The sequence below is a fragment of the Carcharodon carcharias genome, chromosome 7, assembly GCF_017639515.1.
Source record: "Carcharodon carcharias isolate sCarCar2 chromosome 7, sCarCar2.pri, whole genome shotgun sequence".
NCBI lineage: Eukaryota > Metazoa > Chordata > Chondrichthyes > Lamniformes > Lamnidae > Carcharodon > Carcharodon carcharias.
In genome coordinates, this window is record NC_054473.1 from 146,414,025 (window position 1) to 146,438,724 (window position 24,700).

At 39.1% G+C, this 24,700-nt stretch overlaps 1 protein-coding gene across 2 annotated transcripts in view; it reads left to right on the forward strand.

Annotated features, from left to right (window-relative positions):
* The window catches only part of itfg1 (integrin alpha FG-GAP repeat containing 1), a 292,356-nt gene that overhangs the window by 186,927 nt on the left and 80,729 nt on the right, over positions 1-24,700 (forward strand). For both annotated transcript variants that reach the window (XM_041192254.1, XM_041192255.1), the window contains one exon: positions 286-394. In XM_041192254.1, coding sequence (XP_041048188.1) covers positions 286-394 — 109 coding nt within the window. The remainder of the gene's footprint in view (positions 1-285; positions 395-24,700) is intronic.

Here is a 24,700-nt window from a genome sequence, read left to right on the forward strand (position 1 = left end):
TGCCAAATTTCCAGATACATTCAAGTCCTCCTGTTGGTCGTCAAGTCGTCTTTGGAATATGCCATCTTCTTTGTTAAACAGGATATGCTATAGGATATTTTGAACATATGTCTTATGCACTATATCTTCCTTTTCATGAAAGTTCTAAACAACACATTTAAATTTTATGGTACATGCATTAAGTATTTACTAAGAAATGAAGAAAATATCACAACCAAAAAAGGATTCTTGAAGGATAACCTGTCTCACACTCTTATTTATTGTTACAATTTTTTAATATGACAGGGTATCTTGGACTTACTTGTATTAAGTGAGAATAAGGAAAATTCAAAGTTCACCATCCATGCTTTGCGAAATAACTTTGATGCTGATGCGTACTTTGTTAAAGTAATTGGTAAGTAGACTGTCACATCCTAGTTATGTATATATTAAATTCAAGTAAAACTTTTCATGGATAATTAAGCCTATTTTAATATTATAGATAGAAAGCAATAAGCACAAAGTAACTAAAATTCTACTGATCAGTCAGTGTTGATGGAAAATGTAACCGGGGGTCTAGCAATGGTACTATTGGAATCCTAAACAAGTTATCACCTTTATACCCTAGGACTGCTTGTCACTCAAATTTATTTTCTACAGTTGGAGTATTGTCAGTTGTCTGGTTTTTCTGGGCAATTTTATGAAATGCTTTAGTGTTTTACTTTCAAAAAAAGAGTAACTGCTGTCATCCAAATCCAAACCCCAGCCCCCATCAAGATGGATTTTCTGTCCACCTTCCATTAAGTGAGCCAGGATGTTGATTAATAATCAGCCCTTGGATGTCCTCATCCCCATTAAAACGTCTCTCTTACCCTGACCTCTCTGTTACTCCGGTATGGCCCTCATCTCCATTCCCTTAAACCCAAGGGACGCAGACTCTAATGAATATAGCAGATAACTGGTTTAACCATTCATGAATCTAATTTTATGGAGCACAGAATGCACTTGTCTGCGAAAGCTGCTAACTATTCCAGGATCATCCTGGAATAAAAAGAAAACCCAAGACATTTTTTAGAGTACTGCAAGCTGTCTTCTTAATCATCTCCCCCCCCACCTCGGGTACTTTCTTTTATGATGCTGCTTCAAACGTACCTCTTTGACCAAGGTTTTAGTCATTTTTTTATTCATTCATGGGATGTGGCTGCCTCTGGCTAGGCCAGCATTTATTGCCTATTCCTAATTGCCCTTGAGAAGGTGGTGGTGAGCTGCCTTCTTGAGATGCTGTAGTCCATGTAGTGTAGGTACACCCCCAGTGCTGTTGGGGAGGGAGTTCCAAGATTTTGACCAAGTGACTGTGAAGGAACAGTGATATATTTCCAAGCCAGGCTGGTGAGTGACTTGGAGGGGAACTTCCAGGTGGTGGTGTTGCAATGCACCTGCTGCCCTTATTCTTCTTGATGGTGGTGGTCATGGATTTTGAAGGTGCCATCAAAGGAGCCTTGGTGAATTCCTGCAGTGCATCTTGTAGATGGTACACACTGCATTGGTGGTGGAGTGAGTTAATGTTTGTGGAAGGGGTGCCATTCAAGTGGGCTGCTTTATCCTGGATGGTGTCAAGTTTTTTGAGTGTTGTTGGAATTGCACTCATCCAGCAAGTGGGGATTATTCCATCACAGTCCTGACTTGTGCCTTGTAGTTGTGGACAGGCTTTGGGAGTCAGGATGTGAGGTACTCACTGCAGAATTCCTGGCTTCTGACCTGGTCTTGTAGCCACAGTATTTATATAGCTAGTCCAGTTCAGTTTCTGGTCAATGGCAATGGCAATCCCCCAGGATGTTGGTAGTGGAGGATTCGGTGGTGGTAATGCCATTGAATGTCAGGGATCGATGATTAGATACTCTCTCTTTGGAGATGGTTATTGCCTGGCACTTGTGTGCCGCAATTGTTACTTGCCACTTTGTCAGCCCAAGCCTGGATATTGCCCAGGTCTTGCTGCATTTGGACTGCTTCACCTGCCCGGGTATCTCCATATGTGGCTTGGTGTCATTTTTTGTTTTATAATTCCCCCGCAAAGTGTCCTTAACAGTTCTTGCAATTTGTGTAGTATAAGGAGCAGTTCTGAAATCGAGAAATGATTTTCCCGACTACTTGTGATGATTTTATAGTAAAGCAAACATTTATTAAAAGAATAAAGGAAACACAACACAATTACATTTAAACACCAGAATGGCTTCACACGGCAAACAGTACTTTAAAACAGTTCCACAAATCTTAACTTAACTACCAGGAGACCTAACCTTTCTCTTCTCTGTTCAGCAACTATCCTTATAGATTTTAAAATCTATAGATGGCCTGTAATTTTGTCACACAATGCTTTTTCCTTGGGGTGTCCTCTGAGGCTGACAGCAACTGAGGCTTTAGGCCTGGCCTTGTTCACACTGTCTTCTGGGAGTTCTGACCAGTTATCCTGCTATCTTGTGGGAAAATCTAAGCAGCTACTCCCTCACATAGGCTTCAGTAGTTCATTAAATACATTCCTTCCCTTTGATCTCTCTAATGTTTCAACCAGTCTCTTCAGAAATTTTTCTTCCCAGAATTGATTAAATTGTTCTCATCTTTTAGCCCTTGGACTTGTAAAAACAAACTTACCCTATCCTTACCTCACCTCCTTACACTTTTTTACAACCTGCATATATCTCTCTTTGAACTAAAACAAGTCAATTCAAACTATTCCTGTTATTGTTTTATGTAAAACTCTGATTGAAGTTCCTCTTGGTTTATTAACATTTCAAAATCACTTCTTACTGTTGCCTTTAGACCCTTGCCTTCACTCTAGCTCTTAATCCAATAACGGCCTGACTTCTAGTACATAAGGAAATATACCAGGGTAATTACCAGAAGAAAAATATTACAATTTCTTGTTTTCTTGACACTCCTCAATGTGAACACATTGTGTCCTCATTGTGGAACTGGTGAGTAAGCATTTAGTCTGTTTCTTTGTGGACGTCAGGTACAAGCAGTTCCTTACAATATGCATAATGAATGCACAACTCACCATAAAATATTACCAAAACCCTCTTCACTGCAGTTTGGCCTTATGTAATCTATCAAGCAGAACCCAATATAGCAGGCACTGAATTTTGGATATGACCAGATGTTCCCACCTGCCATCCATGATTTCCTTTCTATCTGTGACAACCTGAATTATTTTTATACTAACAGTGAAATAAAAGAAACATTAATTAAGAGGTGGGTGGAAGTGGCTCAAGCAGAGACCTGGGTAAAATAACTATTGGAATTTATGGCAGATTTTTCCCTTCTCTGCTTCTCAAAGCTGTTTCCAGGCTCCAACTGCCTGCTTCTATGAGAAATCTCACAGATAAAACCCAACCAAAGATACCTTCCTGCAATCTATCCCTACAGCAACATGGCACACCTGGGATGTTCCAGATAGAGATTCATCTACAAATCCCAAATCATACTTTTGCTCTGGGACACCAAATGAATTGTTTAAACCCCTCATGAAGACAACTGTAGAGACCTCATCTGTAACACAAAACTCAGAAAGGGACCACCCAATGTTTAATGTGTTTCCATTTCCAACTCTTACCTTATTAAATAAACATAGGCCACCAGTTGAATTTCAATCACTTTAAGATTGTTTATCAACTTCCCACCAGGGGTTTTCATTTATCTTGCATTTAAAGATTTCAATCTCCTAACTAAACAATATACTCTTAAAACATATGCATCATGATATTGGACATTTTTGCAACAGTCTTCACTGTAGAAGACACAAAAAGCATCCTAAAAATAGTAGAAAAGCTGTAGAGAAAAGGGAGAGAGGAACTTAAAACAATGACGATCACTAGAGAAAAATTACTAAGAAAACTAAAGGGGCTAAAGGCTGACAAATCCACTGGACCTGATTACCTGCATCCTTGGGTCTTAAAGGAAGTACCTGCAGAAATAATGAAGGCATTGGTTGTAATCATCCAAAATACCTAGATTCTGGATTGGTCCCAAAGGTATTGAAAGTCGCAAATGTAACACTATTCAAGAAAGGAGGAAGACAGAAAGCGGGGGACTAGCTAACATCTGTCATTGGGAAAATGCTAGAATCTATTATTAGGAAGGTAGTAGCAGGACACCTGGAAAATCATAATACAATCAGGCAGAGTCAACATGGTTTTGTGAATTGGAAATTGTGTCTGTCAAATTTATTAGATATTTTGAAGATGTAACAAGTAGAGTAAATAAAGTTAACTTGGATTTTCAAAAGGCATTCAATAAGTTGTCACTTAAAATATTACTGTAGAGGATAAGGGCTGAGGGAGTTGGGGATGATATATTAGCATGAACAGAGGATTACTAACTTAAAGGATACAATGTCTGGATAAATGGGTCATTTTCAGATTGGCAAACTGTAACTCATAGATTGCCAGAGGGATCAATGCTGGGGCCTCAACTATTTTTGATCTATACTAATAACTTAGACAAAGGGACTGACTGTATTGTGGCCAAATTTGCTGCTGATACAAAGATAGGTAGGAAAGAAAACTGCGAGGAGGATACAAAGAGTCTGCAAAGGCATATATGTAGATTAAGTGAATGGGCAAAACTGTGGCAAGATGGTGCATAATGTGCGGAAATGTGAGATTTTCCACTTTGGCAGGAAAAAATAGAAAAGCATAATATTATTTAAATGGAGAGGAACTGCAGAATGCTGCAAAACAGAAGAATCTGGGTGTACTTGGAAAGGCTGGGCCTATAATCATTGGAGTTTAGCCAAATGAAAGGTGATCTTAATGAAACATACAAAATTCTGAGGGGACTTGATGGGGTAGATGCCAAGAGGATGTTTTCTGTCATGGGGGAAATCTAGAACTAGGAAGCACAGTTTGAAAAATAAGGAGACTCCCAATAAGGAGGAATTTCTTCTCTCATAGGTCACTAGTCTTTAGAACTCTCTTCCACAGAAAGTAATGAAGACTATGTCATTGAATAAATTCAAGGCTGAGTTAGACAGATTTTTGATTGACAAGGGAGTCGAGGGTTATGGGGGGCTTGCAGGAAAGTGGAGTTAAGGCCACAAGAAGATCAGCCATGATCTTATTGAATGGCAGAGCAGACTCGATGAACGGAATGCCCTACTCCTGCACATATTTCTTACGATCTTATGAGTGGTGTAAGTTAACTCAACCTCTGCATTTCTTCTTATTTCCATATTTCTGCTAAGAATTTCCTCCCTGTCCTATTTGACACAAGGAATATGCCATGCAAGGAATCCATACAGGAGTTCAATCTAAAATAGCTTGCAAGCATTGTTATGAAATTTCAGCTTTTAAAAATTTATGGTAATTCACTATAATTATACCAATGTAATCATAGATTGGTTATGATTCAGCTATGTTCCAGAGTCAGTGCTAGACCCTAACCATCACCCCTCCAAGTGATGACCTGGCTAGAAGATCTATTTTCATGATTGAAATTTTAAAAAGCTGGGAGCGAAGGCACCTCCATTTTAAAGTACCCTCTTCCTTACTTACTTTCTAATGTAGCCTGTTGCTCCTTTCAAGCTTGAAAACCTCTAGCTTCAAGAGCCTGCTCAAAGACAGCAAGCGTGTCTCCAGACCAATTAAGGGGTTAGGTACTCTTTTCCCCCATGAGGGCAGATTTGCAGCCTGGAAGCAGACCCAACCTCTGTTTCCCATCCCCAGCGGGAAAATCCTGATATTTGACTCTGAGCTATGAAAGTACAAGTCTAAAAGTACAAGGTTTATGACAATGAGTGATTAATGATTGGATCATTATGATTTTTTTTATCCTGATGATCTATAGACCTGTAGTAATTTCAAACTGGTAATGAATGATAATTTCAGATTGAAAACAGATGCTGTGCACTAATATCAAAGAGGCTGAAAAGAAATAGGAAGGGAAATTAATTGGTAGTTTCAGATTGTAATAAGCTCTGGTTTCTTAGCATGGCTATTTGCATTGCGCTGAACCACTCACTATTCAGGAAGTTTTATTATTGACATTCTGTCTAGGTTGGTTAGTGGACATTCCACTGAAAATATCTGATTGATCTTTACTGATGAATTCAAACAATTACAGCATTCAAAACTACTTCTAATGATGGAGTGATTGTTTGATTGTTTTAATGCAGTATCGGGTTTCAATTGCACCAGTGCTATGAATGGAATGAATATTGATTTATTTTAAGACCAGTGCGCACATCCTATTTCTTATGTTCTTGTGTTCACATTGTAATAGCTGTTCTAAGAACATGTTTTCCTATCCCCTTTCTTTTAAATTCACATTTGTTCTATATGTATATTCTTTACGAATACTTTTTTAAATCATCGAGCATCTTTATTTCTCTGCACCATTTTTAAATTTCAGAAAATTGCTGATTGTCTACAATCTACTTCAGTAATCAGTATAAAACATCTTAATCAACAGTTGGTCATAAGCCTGACAAAATTAATTCCAGAGGAATAGATACCATGGCTTAATGAAATAGATTATTATTCCTGCCAATATATGTGAACTATATTAATATTGTGTCACTGCTTTTTCTGGTGCTGCCAGTTTCAATCTGATGATGACAGCACCATGGCTAAAATTACAAGATTTATGAAAGCCAGCATCCAGGAAGATTCACCAAAGCTTCCTGATCATCCATTTTAGCGAAGTTTATTTCTGATGTTGTCATCAGCTGCACAAAACCTATGCAACGGAAGTTAGGAGTGAATTGATGATATAAAAGCAGTTTTAATTGCAAGTGCAAATAGTAAGAAACCTGTCATAGCTTGACTTGAAAGATTGAAGTCTTTTATTTTACTGTAGATTTTTAAGGCAGCTATGCATTGTGTGAATGCCAATGTAACGATTCCTACGGTCTATGGAACCCTGAAGAAAAATCTCTCAAGCCATAACATGAGCTATGATTATTCTCAGACCCACACCTCCATCAAATTGTTTTAAAATTCTAAAAGGAACTGCTTGTTTTGCCTTTTGTCTAAGCTGTCCCAAAGGTCCAGAGATGTCAGTTTGGAAACTGGAGATCTAGTTTTCCGCACACAGAAATTGATATGTAATGGATATTGATCTATGATTCATGTATAATGGCTTTGGGCTAAATCTCTTTTATTTTAAGTTTTTTCAGTATGTGTGAGGTTTCTGGTGGGACAATCCCCTCATAATAAGAACCTTATTGCTAGCATATCTTTTAAAAATTTCAGCAGTTATTGAGAACAACGTTTATTTCTGAACATATTTTCTGTCTACTTGACGTCTCAATTTTTTTGATTAAATTATGAGAGCCGGTGACCTTAAAAAATGTATGAGAGAAATTGAAATCAACAAGAGAGCTAAATTAACATGCACAGTGGTAATGACAGAATCACTGAAGCACCCAAGTCAATAACTTCCTGCTGACAATTTAAATGCTTCACAATGACTAACTCAATAACTCTTTCAATCTACTTCCTGGATTAGATCATCAATATTTGTTTAAAAATTAAAATGCACATGAAAATATATCACACTTTAGGTTAACCAATATTTGGAAGAAATCCTGAAAGGAATATTTGCATCTATCATACCTTATTGTAACACTTAAACTTTTGCAAAAGGATATTATAGAGCCATAGATGTTTACAGCAAAACAGGAAGTTATTTGGCCCACTATTCTGTCCGTTTTTTTGCTAAAACTGACCAAAACTAATTTTGCTGCCCTGCTGTTTCCTCTTAGCTCTTATCTTGCTCTGCTTCAAATGATTATCTAGAAAATTGCAATGGTCTGTTCCATAACTACTCCCTGTACCCGTGCTCTGACAAAGAAATTGCACCTAAAATCTGCTGAAACCCGTTTGTAGCAATTTTAAATTAAGGATCCCTTGTCACTGACTTCCCAACCGAAGGAAATAATCTTTCCCAATTTATTTCATCAAAACTCTTTGCAATTTAAAAATTCTCTACTCTGCTCTATCCTTATCTTCAGTTGAAATAGTCAAAGTATCATAAGTCTCTCCTCATAACAGTAGTCTCTCATTTCTGTTATCATCTTGATGATGATGCTTTCACTGTATTTGAAGGTGTTACATGGTTGTACTGTGTTGGTGTTTGTGCATAATTCTTTTACGATAAGTATTTTCTGCTTATCAAGGTGACTGCATGCAGTGCTGAAGAGTGGAATATGTTTCTATTTTGAGCATCCAGTGCAATAACAAAGATCATAGGTCAGGAATTGAAGTCAGTTACTAACTAAAGCTGTGCCTACCATGACATAACTTAAAAAACACATCATTATGACAGTTCTGTTTCCCACACAAACCACCTCTTGACTGAAGGTGAGAGTGGCAATTATAAGCAGTTTTGCACTGTGAAACCAACTAGGAATAAGGTTGAGCCTGCAAAACTCATATCATATAAACCCTTGCATCAAGATCCAGTTGATTGGATGCTTTAACAGTAATTTGAGGAAGGTCACATTAGTATCAAATTTTACCCTGAAATAAGCTTCTGTCTACATAACATGGGTGGAGTCATACCTAGCACAAAGGAAGATGGTAGCGAGTAACATTTGCGCCATACAAATGCCAGGCAATGACCATCTCCAAAAAGAGAGAATCCAACCATAAGATGTAGGAGCAGAAGTAGGCCGTTTGGCCCATCGAGTCTGCTCCGCCCTTCAATGAGATCATGGCTGATCTGATAATCCTCAACTCCACTTTCCTGCCTTTTCCCCATAACCCTTGATTCTCTTACTGATTAAAAATCTGTCCATCTCAGCCTTGAATATAATGACCCAGTCCTTACAGCCTTCTGCGGTAAAGAATTCCACAGATTCATTACCCTCAGAGAAGAAATTCTTCCTCATCTCTGTCTTAAATGGGTGACCCCTTACTCTGAGATTATGCCCGCTGGTCCAAAACTGCCTCACAAGGGGAAACAACCTCTCTGCAGCTACCCAGTCAAGCCTCCTAACAATCTTATATGTTTCAATAAGGTCGCATCTCATTCAATGAGTACAGGCCCAATCTACTCAACCTCTCCTCATAAGAAAATCACTCCATATCTGGGATCAACCTAGTGAACCTTCTCTGGACTGCCTCCAATGCCACTATATCTTTCCTTAGTTAAGGGGACCAGAACTGTTCACAGTATTCCAGGTGTTGTCTAACTACTGCCTTGTATAGTTTTAAGAACATAAGAAATAGGAGCAGGAGTGGACCACTCATCCCTCAAGCCTGCTCCGCAATTCAATAGGATCACGGCTGATGATCTTGTGTTTCGATTTCCATGTTCCCATCTAACCCCGATAACCTTTGGTTCCCTTGCTTAACAAGAACCTATCTGCCTCTGCCTTAAAAATATTCATTGACCCCCACCTCCACCACCTTCTGAGGCAGATAATTCCAAAGTTGCACAACCCTCAGAGAAGAAAATTTTCCTAATCTTTGTCCTAAAAGGGCAACCCCTAATTTTAAAACAGTGCACCCTAGTTCTCGACTCAACAACAAGAGGAAACATCCTTTTGACGTCCACCTTGTCAAGGCCATTCAGGATCTTGTATACTTCAACCAAATCACCCCTCACTCTTCTAAACTCCAATGGAAACAAGCCCAGTCTGTCTCAACTTTCCTCATAAGACAACCCACTCATTCCAGGTATCAATCTAGTAAACCTCCTTTGAACCACCTCCAATGCATTTACATCCTTGCTTAAATAGGAACACCAAAACTGCACACAGTATTCAAGGTGTGGTCTCATTATGCCCTATGTAACTGAAGCATAACATCCTTACTTTTATGTTCAATCCCCCTCATAATAAAGGATAGCATTCCATTAGCCCTCTTAATTACTTGCTGTACCTGCATACTAATGTTTTGTGACTCATGTACCAGAACACCTAGATCCCTCTGCACCTCAGAATTATGCAGCTGTTCTCCATTTAAGTAATACTCTGCTTTTTTTGTTCTTCCTGCCAAAGTGAACGTTTTCCTACATTAAACTCCATTTGCCAGATCTTTGCCCACTCTCTCAACTTACCTATATCCATCTGCAACCTCCTCATGTCCTCTTCACTTCATACTTTCCCACCTATCTTTGTGTCATCTGCAAATTTAGCTACCATGTCTTCACTCCTCTCATCTAAGTCATTGGCGTAAATCATAAAAAGTTAGGCCCCATTACAGACCCCTGTGGGACTCCACCTGTCACATCCTGCCAATCCGAAAAAGACCCATTTATACATACTCTCTGCTTTCTGCCAGCCAGCCAATCTTCTGTCCATGCTAATATATTACCCTCTACACCATGCGCTTTTATTTTCCGTAATAATCTTTGATGTGGCACCTTATCAAATGCCTTCTGGAAATCCAAGTGCAGTACGTCTACAGGCTCCACTGTGCATATTACTCCTTCAAAAATCTCCAATAAATTGGTTAAACATGATTTTCCTTTCACAAAACCATGCTGACTCTCCCCTATTTCCTTGAGCTCTTCTAAGTGCACAGCTATAACCTCCTTAATGACCGATTCTAATAACTTTCCCACAACAGATGTCAAGCTAAATGGCCTATAGTTTCCTGTCATCTGCCTCCCTCCCTTCTTGAATAAGGGGTTATATTTGCTACTTTCCAATCTGATGGATCCTTTTCAGAATCTAGCGAATTTAGGAAATTTAACACCAGCGCATCTCCTACTTGTTAGCCACCTCTTTTAAGATCCGAGGGAGTAGTCCATTGGGACCCGGAGACTTGCCAGCCTGCAGCTCCTTTAATTTGCTTACTACCGTTTCCCTAGTGATTTCAGTTTCACCAAGTTCCTTTCTCCCGTTCACCACCTGATTTGCAGTTATTACTGGAATGTTTTTTGTATCCTTTATAGTGAACACAGAAGCAAAATATTTGTTCATTTCTCCTGCCATTTCCTCATTATCTACTATTAACTCCCCACCATCACTCTCTAGAGGACCGACACTCACTTTATCTATTTTTTTTCCTTTTCAAATGCCTGTAGAAGCTCTTGCTATCCATTTTTACATTTCTAGCTAGCTTCCTCTTATACTCTAATTTCTTTCTCCTGATTAACCTTTTAGTCATTCTCTGCCATTCTTTATATCCTATCCAATCATCTGCCTTGCCATTCACCTTGGTGGAGTTGTTTGCATTTTCCTTATGTTTGATGCTTTTCTTAACATCTTTAGTTAACCACGGATGACGGGTCCTCCCCTTAGAATTTTTCTTTATAGTAGGGAACGTACTTATTCTGAATACTCTGAAATATCCCCTTAAATATCTGCCACTGCTTCTCTATTGATCTATCCTCTAGATTGTTTCCCAGTTCACTTCAGCTAGCTTGGCTTTCATCCCCACATTGTTGCCGTCATTTATGTTTAAAATACTAGTCTTAGACCTGCCCTTCTCCCTTTCAAACTGAATGTAAAATTCAATCGTATTGTGGTCACTGCAACCTAGAGGCGGAGCCTTTACTCTGAGATCATTAATTAATCCTATCATGTTACACAATACCCTGATCCTATCATGTCACACAATACCAAGTCTAATATAACCTGCTTTCTGGTTGGTTCCAGAACATGCTGCTCTAAGAAATTACCTCAAAAGCATTCTAAGAACTCCTCATCCAGGCTACTACTGCCATTCTGATTTTTCCAGTTTATGTGTAGATTAAAATTACCCATGATTTTTGTCATTCCTTTAACACAAGCACTCAATATTTTCTCTTGAATACTTTGCCCTATACTGTGGCTCCTGTTAGGGGGCCTGTAGACCTCACCACTACTGACTTATTTCCCCTACTATTCCTCATCTCCACCCAAACCTCCTAAACCAAGGTCATCTCTAACTATTGCACCAATGTCCTCTTTGATTAACAGTGCTATTCCTCCACCTTTACCTAGCTTCCTATTCTTCTTGAATGTCATATATCTTTCAATATTAAAGACCCAGTCTTTGTCACCTGCCGCCACATCTCCATAATTACTATCAGATCATATTTATTTACTTCAGTGTGGGCCATCAATTCATTTACTTTGTTATGAATGCTACATGCATTCAGATAGAGAGCCTACAGTTTTGTCTTTTTGTTACCTTTGTAACATCTAGTCTTGACTGTCGATGTATTCTTAGGTTTTTCTCTCTGTCCTTTCCTACCACACTCTGACCCTCATTTTTCATATTACTATTTTGCTCTCCTGTCTTGACTACACCTTGAATTGCTACCTCTACCCAAGCTTGACTTCCCTATTTTTATACTCCATTCTCTTTGAAATAGAGGCCAACATTTCATTTGCTTTCCTTATTATCTGCTGAACTTGCATGTTAGCTTTTTGAGATTGAAGCATGAGGACTCCCAAATCCCTCTGTGCTGCAGCTTTCTGCAGTCTTTCTCCATTTAAACCATATTCAGCTCCTCTATTCTTCCTGCCAAAATTTTCCCACATTATATTCCATGTGCCAAATTTTTTGCTCACTCACTTAACCTGTCCGTATCCCTCTGCAGATTCTTTGTGTCATCCTCACCTTGCCATCCCACCTATTTTTGTGTCATCCACAAACTTGGTGATAGTACATTCACTTTCCTCATCTAAGTCATTAATATAAATTGTAAATAATTGTGGCCCCAGCACTGATCCCTGTGGCACTCCACTAGTTACAGTTTGCCATCCTGAAAATGCCCCCCTTATCACAATACTCTGTCTTCTATTAGTTAGCCAATCTTCTAGTCATGGTAATATACTACTCCCAACAGCATGGGCTCTTATCTTATTAAGTAGCCTTATGTGCAGTTCATTATCGAACGCCTTTTGGAAATCCAAATGCATTACATCTATTGTTTCTCCTTTGTCTATCCTGCTTGTTACCTCCTCAAAGAATTCTAATAAATTTGTCAGGCATGATTTCCCCTTCATGAAGCCATGCTGACTGCTTGATTATTTTATGTATTTCTAAATGCTCTGCTATTACATCCTTTATAAAAGATTCTAACATTTTCCCAGTGATGAATGTTAAGCTAACTGGCCTATAGTTACCCTTTTTTGTATCCCTTTCTTTTTCAATAAGGACGTTACATTGGCAGTTTTCCAATCTTCTGGGACTTTTCCACAATCTAAAGGATTCTTGGAAGATTACTACCTGTCCATGCACTATTTGTGTAGCTACTTCCTTTAATATCCTAGGATGCAACCCATCAGGTCCAGGGGACTTATCGGCCTTTAGCCCCATTAGTTTCCCTAGTGATAGTTATTGTATTTATTTCCTTCCCGTGCTCCCCTTTTACCCCTTGATTATTTAGTATTTTTTGGAATGCTATTGGTGTCTTCTACCATGAAGACTGATGTAAAGTATTTATTCAACTCCTCTGCCATTTCCTGGTTCCCCATAATTATTTCCCCAGCCTCATTCTCTAAGGGGCTTATGTTCACTTTGGCCTCTCTCTTCCTTTGTATATATTTAAAGAAGCTCTTACTGTCCATTTTTATATTACTTGCTAGTTTACCTTCAAAGTTTATTTTCTCCCTCTTTTTTTTTTGGCCATTTTTGTTGGCCTTTAAAACTTTTCCAATCCTCTGGCTTACTGCTAATCTTTGTCACATTGTATGTTTTTTCTTTCAATTTGATACTATCCTTCAATTTGATACTATCCTTAATTTCCTTGGTTAACCATGCTTGGTTTATCCCCTTCCTAGAATCCTTCTTTCTCACTGGGATATATCTTTATTGTGAGTCATGAACTATTTTCTTAAACATCTGCCATTGTTCATAAACCGTCTTTTCTGCTAAACAACTTTCCCAGTCCACCCCAGCCAACTCTGCCTTCATTCCTTTGTAATTATCCTTAGTTAAGTTTAGCACAGTTGTTTCCAACCTAAGTTTCTCACTCTCAAACTGAATGCTAAATTCTACCATGTTATGGTCACTGTTTCCAATGGGATCTTTTACTCTGAGATAATTTATTAAACCTGCCTCATTACACTTTACCAGATCCAAAATAGCTTGATCCCTGGTTGGATCTACAACATATTGTTCTAGGATAAAAGTAAAATACTGCGGATGCTGAAAATCTGAAACAAAAACAGAAAATGCTGGAAAAACTCAGCAGGTCTGACAGCATCTGTGGAGAGAGAAACAGAGTTGATGTTTTGAGTCCATATGACCCTTTTTCAGAGCTAGAGAGAAGTAGAAATGTGATGAAACTTATACTGTTTAAGTGGGGTAGAGCAGGTGAAGCTGGATAGAAGGCCAGCGATAGGTGGGTGCAAAGGAGCGATTGACAAAGATATCATGGACAAAAGGATAAAGGGAGTGTTAATGGCAGTGGTAAGAGCTAAAAAAGCTGCTGTTAGTGGCATTAGGTAAGAAAGCAGAACGTGATAACAGGTCAAGGGTAAGCACTCTGAAAAGAACAACATGAGCAAGTAACAGATGGCCTTTGTGGGGGTGGGGTGCGGGAAGGGGGTGGTGGTGGGGGAAAAAGGGATCAAAAATGGGAAAAGGGGGGGGGAATAAAAGGGATTAAATAATGAATAAGTGAATGAAAATAATGAATTTAGAAAATAAGTGGATTTTTTTTAAATGAATTTAGTAAAAAGGGGATAAAAATAGCAGTGTAGATAGAGGAGAGAGTTCAGGGTCTGATGTTGTTGAACTCAATGTTAAGTCCGGAAGGTTGTAAAGTGCCTAATTGGAAGATGAGGTACTGTTCCTCCAGTTTGCGTTGGGCTTCACTGAAACATTGCTGCAGGCCAAGGACAGGCATGTATCTTTGCTTCCCCTTCAGTGGAACAAAATGGTACAAGGTTGATTAATGTTTCAAGCAATGTCTGTTCTAAAGATAAACCCCTTGGTTTAGTTTCAATCTCAAAAGCCCCTTGTGCCTATTTCAATCTGCTCTCTTCCAATATCTTTTTGGGTGCACTATGTATGGAGTGTGGGAATATGTGAAATCTACTTAAAAGACTGTATTGCAAAGCATACCCTTCAGTATTTTTAGATTTAATTATCTGCATCTAACAGTCAAGTTTACTTGAAAATTTGATTCTACAGCCGGGTGAATATTTTTGCTGACATAGTGGTGAGCTGACAAACAGATCTAATTTTAAATGTTCCATGCTATCATTCTTCAAAGTCTGCAGTGAATCCCATGAGTGCATAAAGGTCTCAGTCCATTGTTGTCCAAAAGAAATTGCTGACTAACCACATCTATAGCTGTGGGAACACCACTTTAGCCACATGCTCTAATTTCAGTAAAAATAATACTTTACATACACCAAAACAGTACAGGTACTTATACTTCAAATGTGTATATTTACATAAAATACATCTACCAACATTCAGTAACCAAGAAAGTAAAGCATTCACAACCATCACAATAACAATTGCACATTCTGATTATTATATCATTATCATTTTACCAACAAAGTGTTACAATCGCTGTAAAGACTAATACCTTTTTAAAAAGAGATATGAATTTCCCAGTGACCCAGAGAAAGAATCACATGAAAAGATTTCATGTTTTAAGACTTTTACTGTAACAAACAAACTAAAGTTATCAAAGACTAAGCATTATTGAATCGGCAACTGATATGCCAAACTACAGAAAGTGTACTTCCCCATTAACCATTTGACTCAGTCAAAAATTCTTTATGACCTGTTTGTACATCACATCATGCTCTCAGCAGATATGTAGCTGTGCAGATTAAGTCTTGCACTCCTCCCAGCTTTTCCACGCTAGGGCGAGTTTTCCAGTGTCCTTTGAAAGTCCCTATACTCAGTATTTTGCGTAGCCCAGAGCTGACTTCCAGCAGCAAAGAACACCCTGGTGACTCCTTGACTCTTATCTCCAAAAGTCCCATCTGTTCTGTGTTCTTTCTGAACAGAAAATTGACCTTACAAGCATCCTGTTCTCGCACCATGGCTTATCTGCTTCTTCCCCTAGCAACATATCGCTCTCACTCCAGGTTTCTCTGATTTTGAGAGTCTTTATCCAGAAAGACCAGATGCCCCTCTTTTGTGTCAAGGTGTGAAAACTGGCATTTGATTTTCTACAGATTTTCGCCTGGGCCTCTTTCGCAATGACAACCAAATCACATGGACTTATCTCCAGTCAGAGTTTAGTGTGATTTCACCATCCCCCATTCCAAGACATTATGTTTTACCTTAAATTAAAAGAGAGTTTAAACAACCACCATATATAGTTTCACATTCACAACAAAACACAGAAAAAGTGCATGTGTGCATATGTTCTGTGAATATAAGGACCACATATTCGATGATTCTGACAACTACATGTTTTTATTTATTAATCCAAACTAAAATTTGCCACACATGGCTACTTGCCAGTCTGTTGCACAGCACTGTCTTAGCTCTGGTTCAGTTGTAGTAATCTGCCTCTGGGTTAGAGGTTTTGGGCCAAATTCCACTGCAGAGACTTAAGTGCAATATCTAGGGTGCCAGTCAGTGAAGTGCTACACTGGTGGAGGTGTGATCTTTTGAGCGAGGCTTTAAACCAAGACCCTTCTGCCTTCTCAGGTAGATGTGAATGATATCACAGCACTATTTCAAAAGAGAGCAGAAGAGTACTCCCCAGTGCCCTAGCCAATATTTATCCTGCAACCAACATCACAAAAACAGATTGGCCCAGATCTTCTGATCTCCATATGATTGTACCCTGGAGGTAGCCCCCCAAGGAATGCTTGGGGACCCCTCGGAAGTCCCGACACACAACCATGCAGGAGTTTCCCAGGAAGTTTGGACCCAACTCAGACTAGAGTCATAATGGTTCCAACTCACTTACCTGAATAGTTACCCAGTAAGAGTTAGAAGAAATAAAACCAATTCTAACTCCTGGGGTAACTATACTACTGACCACCAACTCCCCAACAACACCCCCCCCAACTACCAGACTACCCCCAGCCCCCCACCCGCCCTCACCACCCTGACGAGCCCTACCCCGTTACCCACCCTTCCTTTCACCCACCACACTACCCCCTCACCCATCCACCTACCTATCCTACTCCTTCACCCTGCCCCTTCACCACCCACCTGCCCTTTAACTTACTTACCTTACACACTTGCCTTCTCTCCATAGCTTCTTAAAGTGGCTTTGGAGCCTTTAAACAGTCTACCTACCAAAATATAGCAGCTTGTGCCATAAAAAGGGGGCATGGCATGCCTTCCCACAACAATCTTGCAGTATGAAGAACTCAGAACAGGTACGCTCCGCATTTCTGAAGAAGCCCTGTTTGGAAGTTTGGACCAGAAACGCGAACCTATCTTGGTGCAAAAAAAGAAGCAGAGTAGTGATCCAATGATGATTGGCACTCCTCAGAAGATTCAGCCCATTATCTGTTCATTATCACATTGGTGTTTGTGGGACCTTTCTGCGTACAGTTTGACGGCTGTGTTTTCCTACATTGCAACAATGACACACTTCAAAAATAATTCATTGGCTATAAAGTGCTTTGAGACATCCTGAAGTCATGTTTGGTGATATACAAATGCAAATCTGCCTTTAGTCTTGTTTGCACTTCTGTACTCAAAATGAAAGAAACAGTGGAATGAAGGGCTTATCTTATAAACATATAGATCCTGAGGGGAATTGATAGAGTGAATACCGGGAGAATATTTCCTCTCGTGGGGGAGACTAGAACTAGAGGGCACAGTTTAAAAATAAGAGGTCTCCCTTTTAAGATGGAGATGAGGATTGTTTTCTCTTTGAGGGTCATTACTATGTTGAGTTCTCTTCCCCAGAAAGCAGCGGAGGCTGAGTCATTGAATTTATCAAGGCTGAGTTGATAGATTTTTGATAGACAAGGAAGTCAAGGGTTTTGTGGGGGGCAGACAAGAAAGTGAAATTGGGACTACAAACAAATCAGGCATTATCTTATCGATTAGCAGAGCAGGCTCAAAGGGTTGTATGGCCTACTCCTGCTCCCAGGTCCTATGTTCCTAATCTAATAAACTGGATACCATTACCTTGCCTGCTTTGCATTAATTAGTTTACTATGTACATTATGTAAGCTTGGAATTTACAACACCTAAGACATTAAAACTTTCCTGTCTTTATTTCTCAAAGTCCATTTTGAATGTTAACATTGCAACCTCTTAGACATTGCCATAGATAAGCACTATCTCAATGTTGTAGCCTCAACTCTTTAAGAAAATCTGAATTCTAAAAATGTACCTTTTATTTTAAAGTTGTTTTGTTATTTTTTTCTATCTTCATAAAAATGTAAATAAAAACTATCAGTGTACTATAGTATTTGTTAGTGTTCTACAGCAGTGACATTTAGATAGTAAAGGATATGATAGTTTAATGGTATGATACTGAATTGGTATGTGATACGGCAGCTTTGAATTTGAAGTAAATACATTTATAAAGTAGCACCAAAAAATGAAACTGAAAGCTGAAAGATTATCATAAAAATCCAACTGTTTCATTAACGTCCTTCAACGAAAAGAATCTACTTAGCCTGGTCTGCACATAACTCCACTCCCACACCACCTAGTTGACTCTTAATGCCCTCAGGACCACTCGGGATAGCGTTAAATAGTCACGCCAGTACTGCCCACATCCTAAGGTTAAATTTTAAAAATCTGTTGAATTAATCTGAATGGGCAGAATATTAAAATAATTGTTTTCAAATTAAAATGCAGTTATGATTGAATTAATGCAGACATTTGTCTGTTCAACAAATTCATTTGAATTCAAATCACATCAAATTTCTAGTTAATTATCGCCACCCACATTAAAGCTGCTCCCACTACGTTAATTTATTTTTGATCTCTTTTAATGTGATTTGCTTCCTATCCATACCCTAAATACTCATGTAAAGCAAATGCTCATTGGGTTGTATTTGCTCCTGTTAAACACATTTCAGAATATGTAAAGTTGACCTTAAAAGGGATTTTAATTAAAACAATTTTGCAGCTTCCATGCTAATTTTCTAGTGCTAGCCAAATTTAGTGTGTTCAGTTTCACAACTTGCCATGAAGGGATTTGAACTCTTAACCACTAGACGAGTCTGAGGATAACCAGTTTATTATATGAACAAATACTGTAGTATTCATGGAGCATTTTCCTTTATGTTTCTATGAATGTATGAGATTTAGGAATAAGCTGTTCAATATCAAAACTTGCAGATTAGGGGGTATAGCTAAGACTGAGGAAGAATGCAACAAAATGCAAGAATAAATTAGAAACCTTGCAGACTGAACACTTAAGTGGCAAATGGACTTTGGCATAGAGGTGATGGACTTCAGTAGGAAAAATACATACATCAACTACACTTTAGATAATAAGAAATTGAATGGGAGAGAAATGTGGATTGTGTGTAGAAGGGGCAAAGGGACAGGAGTAGGCCATTCAGGCCCTCTTACTTATTTTGCTATTAAGTGAGATCATGGCTGATGTGTATCTTGGCTCCACATCCTTTTGTGTCCTTTTTAGGAAAAAAAATCTATCAATCTCAATTTTAAAATTATGAATTGAGTTATTAGCCTCTGCTTTTTGTGAGAGCGTTTCACATTCCTACCATCTTTTTTTGTGTGAAGAAATGTTTCCGAACTTCCTTCCTGAATGGCCTGACTGATTTTTAATGTTCTGTTCCCTTTTCCTAGATTCCCCTACCAGCAAAAACACATTCACTCTATCTGCCCTATAAATTACTTTGAAAATCCTAAAAATCCCAATCAAGTCACCCCTTAACCTTCTATATTCCAGAAAATACAAATCCAAAACAGTTTATGTAATATCTCCTCATAATCTAACTTTTGGAACCTTGGTAGTATTCTGGGATATTTATGTTGCATTTCCTCCAAGGTCATTCCATCTTTTCCAGGTGCAATGCCCAGAACGATTCATTGTACTTCAGATGTGGCCTATCTAGGGCTTGGTATAGCTATAGCAAAACCATTTTTAAAAAATGTATTCATAAGTTTTGGGCATCAATGGCAAAGCCAGGATTTATAGCCCACCCTAATTGCCCATGAGAGGCTGGTAATGGGTGGCCACTCCCGCTGCAGTCCACACGGTGAAGGCACTTCAACCTGCTAAATAGGGAATTCCAGAACTTTGACCCAGTAACAATGAAGGAATGGTGACTATTTCCAAGTCAGGGTGGTGTGTTACTTGGAGAGGATCCTGCATGTAGTGGTGTTTCCATTTGCCTACTGCCCTTGGCCTTCTAGATAGTAGAGATTTTGGATTTGGCAGGTGCTGTTGAAACCTTGGCATTCTTTGCAGTACAACTTGTAGGTGGCTAACACTGCAACTACAGTGCACTGATGGTGAGGGGAATGAATGTTTAAGGTGGTGAATGGGATTGCCAATCAAGTGGTCTACTTTGTCTGGGATGTTGTCCAACTTCTTGAGTATTATTGGAGCTGTGCTCATCCAGAGAAGTGGAGAATATTTCATCACACTCTCAACTTGTGCCTTGTAGGTGATAGAAAAGTTTTGAGGAATCAGGAGGCAAGTCACTCACAAAATCACACAGTGCAGAAGAGGCCCTTTGGCCCATCGAGTCTGCACCGACCCGTGAGACTCACTGCAGAAAATCTAGCCTCTGACCTGCTTTTGTAGTTGGAGTATTTACATGGCTGGTCCAGTTAAGTTTCTGTCAATGGTGACCCCCCAAGATGTTGATGGTAGGGGATTCAACTATAGTAATGCCATTGAATGTCTGGTCTAGGTGGTTAGACTCTCTTCTTGGGAATAGTTATTGCCAGGCACTTTTATCAGGGGCAGTCATTCCTCACCTGGAATGCAGTTCTTTTGTCCATGTGTAGAGCAAGGCCGTAATGAGGTCTGGAGTCAAGTGGTTCCGGTGGAACTCAAGCTGAGCATTAGTGAGCAGGTTATCGGTGACCAAGGAGGTGGCAAGACTTTAAACAAGTAAGGGATGGTCGGGGGCAGTAGAGGGATCTACAAGAAACATAAGCAGTCTAAATATAAACAAAACAGGGCAGAAGAGCCTAGGAAAAAATAGAGCAAGGAAGGGCATTTATTGCAAGGGAATAAATAGAATTATAGAACAGCAGTGTAAAAAGTCGGTTAACCATAAAATCGGAGGAAATTGTATTAAAAATGAATTTAAATATCTGTACAATCCACAGTGCCTGTGATGAAACAGGGGTGCTGGAGGCAATCATGGTTATGGAGGAACCAGACATAGTCGGGATTATTGAGACATGGCTACAGGAAAACCTGGACTGAAAATTAGACATTGCTCAGTACAGCATATTTAGAAAAGATGGAAAGAGACAAGGGGGAGGTGGAGTAGCTATACTTATTTGGGATAACATAATGGCAGTAGAAAAAGAGGCGCAAATATCGGCAAAACAAAAATAGAATTCATATGGATAGACATAAAAAATAATAATGGATTAATCACACTAATAGGTGAAACCTACAGAACACCTAATAATGAAAGGGAGGAAAAAATATGCAGACAAATAAGGGAATTGAGTAAAAGCAGATTGATAATCATGGACTTCCTACCATGCATACAGGAATCCTTTCTAACCCAATATGTAAAAAGCCCAACAAGGGAAGATGCATTCTTGAATCTAGGAATGGGGAAAGAGCCAGAGCTGATAGAGAAGTAAAAGTAAGGAAACAACTAGGCAATAGTTACTATAATATTATATGTTTTAAGATGATGATAAAGATAGATAAACGCTGATTTTGAGGATCTAACAATAGAACTTGGCAAAATAAAATGGCTGATGATATTGGCAAGCAGCGATGTAGTATAAGAATGGGAAACATGGGAAAAATTTAAAACGGTGTTCAACAGAGTGCAAGAAAAACATATTTCGCTAAAAGAAAGCAAATTAAACGCTAGTGGGACTCTCTGGATGAATAAAGACATAAGGGAACAATTGAGGGTTAGGAAATAGGAATACATTAAGTACATAGACAGCAGAGTAGTGCATGATAAGAAAATACAAAGCGATTAGGAGAGAAATTTTTAAAAATCAATTTCAGAAGGCAAAGAGGAACAAGTGAAATTAAGTTATCAAAGAACATGAAACAGAACAATAAAATATTTTATAGGCACATTAATAAAAAAGGAAGGCTGTGATGGGAATAGGACCATTAAAGGATAAACAGGATAATACCACATGTAACAATAGAAAGATGGCATAAATATTAAATAATTATTTCGCTTCAGTATTTACCAGGGAGGTAGATTATGCAGACATGACATTAAATGAGATGAGCAATGACAAATGGATTTAAAATTAAAAAGGGGATATATTGAATAATCTAAACAACCTCAATGAGTATACGGATCCTGGTCCAGATGGATTGTATCCATATATTTTGAAAGAATCTAGGGAAGAGAGAGCAGATGGATTATTATACATATTTAATAATTTGTTAAAAATGATGTGCCAGAGGACTGGCAGATAGCTAATGCAATTCCTGTATTTAAGAAGAGGTACAGGACATGTCCAGGGAATTGTCGACCAGTCAGCTTAACATCAGTGGTAGGAAAAATCATGGAATCCCTGCTAAAGGAGAGGATACAAGAATATCTAGAAACAAAAAAATATAATGCATAGTCAGCATGGATTTAAAAATGGAGAATATTGCTCTTTGGGTAGGTAACAGGGAGTTGACCAATAGTTGTAATGTATCAGGATTTTCAAAACTCCTTCGATAAGGTGCCCCCATAATAGACTAATGAATAAGATCAGAGAATGTGGAGTCAGGGGACAAGTGGAAGAATGGATTATTAGCTGGCTTCATGACAGAAAGCAGGGAGTGGGAGTAAAAGGTAGTTATTCGGAGTGACAGATAGTGGCAAGTGGTGTTCCACAAGGTTCAGTGCTAGGACCACTGTTGTTCATAATTTACATTAACGATTTGAACTATGCAATCAAAAACACAATTTCTAAATTTGTGGATGATATCAAATTTGGGGAGATAGTCAATACTGAGGCCGACTGCAACAAATTACAAGATATTAATAAACTTGCAGAACGGGCAAATAATTGGCAAATGAAGTTCAACACAGACAAATGTGAGGTATGTTTTGAAAGGAAGAATAGAGAGAACACATTACTTGGAAAGTGCAAGTCCAGGGGAAGAACAAAGGGATCTCTGAGTAAAAATACATCAAACACTAAAAGTTGCACAACAGGTTAGCAAGGCCATAAAAAAAGCAAACCAAGCATGGTGTTTTTTTTCCAGAGGGAAAGAGTAAACCTGAAGAGTAAACCTGAAAAGTAAACCAGCATCAAATCTTGGTTAAACAATACTTGAGTATTGCATGCAGTTCTGGTCGGCATAATATAAAAAGATATAGGGACACAGGGAGGGTGCAGAAAAGATTTACAAGAATGATACCATAAATGCATGGGTACACATATCAGTAAAGGATTGACAGGCTGGGTCTCTTTTCCCTTGAAGGAAAGAAGAATGAGGGCCCTTTAAAACTATGAAAGGTTTTGATAGAGTGGATGCAGAGATAATGGACTGAATTTTGCCGTCAGAGAGCAGGGGGCGGGGACCCTTGCCGACACGCAAAATGATGCGGGATGACGTCGGGGGAGAAATTTTCAGGAAAGCGGGGGCACAGCCAAATCAGCTGTGCACCTGCCGACCTGTCAATGGCCAATTAAGGCCATTGACAGAATCATTAAGACAATTAAAGGACCTGCCCATCCAACCTTAAGGTTGGCGAACAGGCCAGGAGCCCCGGCGGGCTTCTGACAAAACATGAAACCTCATCCACCGGTGGGATGAGGTTTCATGTAGGGTTTAAAAAAGTGTAATAAAGTTTTTGTGAAATTTATTAACATGCCCCATCTCGTATGACATTGTCACATGAGGAGGACATTTTAAGGATTTTTTTTTTCTATTTTTAATGTTTGTATTACTTTCAGCAATCTCCCTGAGGCAGCACTTAGTCTCAGGGAGACGTGCGCTCGCTCATTTGTGCGCACACGCGAAAGAGTTCACTCTAGCATTGGGGAATCCCCCACCCCTGCTGGCACAGGAAGCGCATAATTGACCCACCCACTTAAAATGGCGGCGGGGCTTGCTTTTCCAGTGGCAATCGGCTCCCCGCCCGCCAGAGATTGGGTTGGGCCCACCCTCCCAGTAGGCAGAAAATTCTGCCCAATGTTTCCTCCAGTGGGGAAGATTAATATAAGATAGTCACCAAGAAACCCTACTTCACACTTAGCCACGTTATACTGCATCTACCATGTATTTGCCCACTCAACTGGTCTAAATTGCCTTGAAGCCTCTTAACATCCTCCTCACCACTTATTACCACCAAGCTTCATATCGTCAGCAAACTTGGAAATATTACATTTGGTTCCTCATCCAAATCATTGATGTATATTGAGAAAAGTTGGGGCTCAAGCACTGATCCTTGCGGTACCCCACTAGTCACCACCTGCCACTCTGAAAAAGACCCATTTATTTCTACTCCGTTTCCTGTATGCTAACCAATTCTCAATCCATACCAATATATTACACCCCAATCCCATGTCCCCTTATTTGGGACTTTATGAAAAGCTTTCTGAAAATACAAATACACAACATCCACTGGCTCTCCCTTATCTATTCTGCTAGCCGCATCCTCAAAAATCCCCCGTAGGTTTGTCAAATACGATTTCTGTTTCATAAATCCATGTTGACTTTGTCTAAGACAAGAGCAAAAAACTGC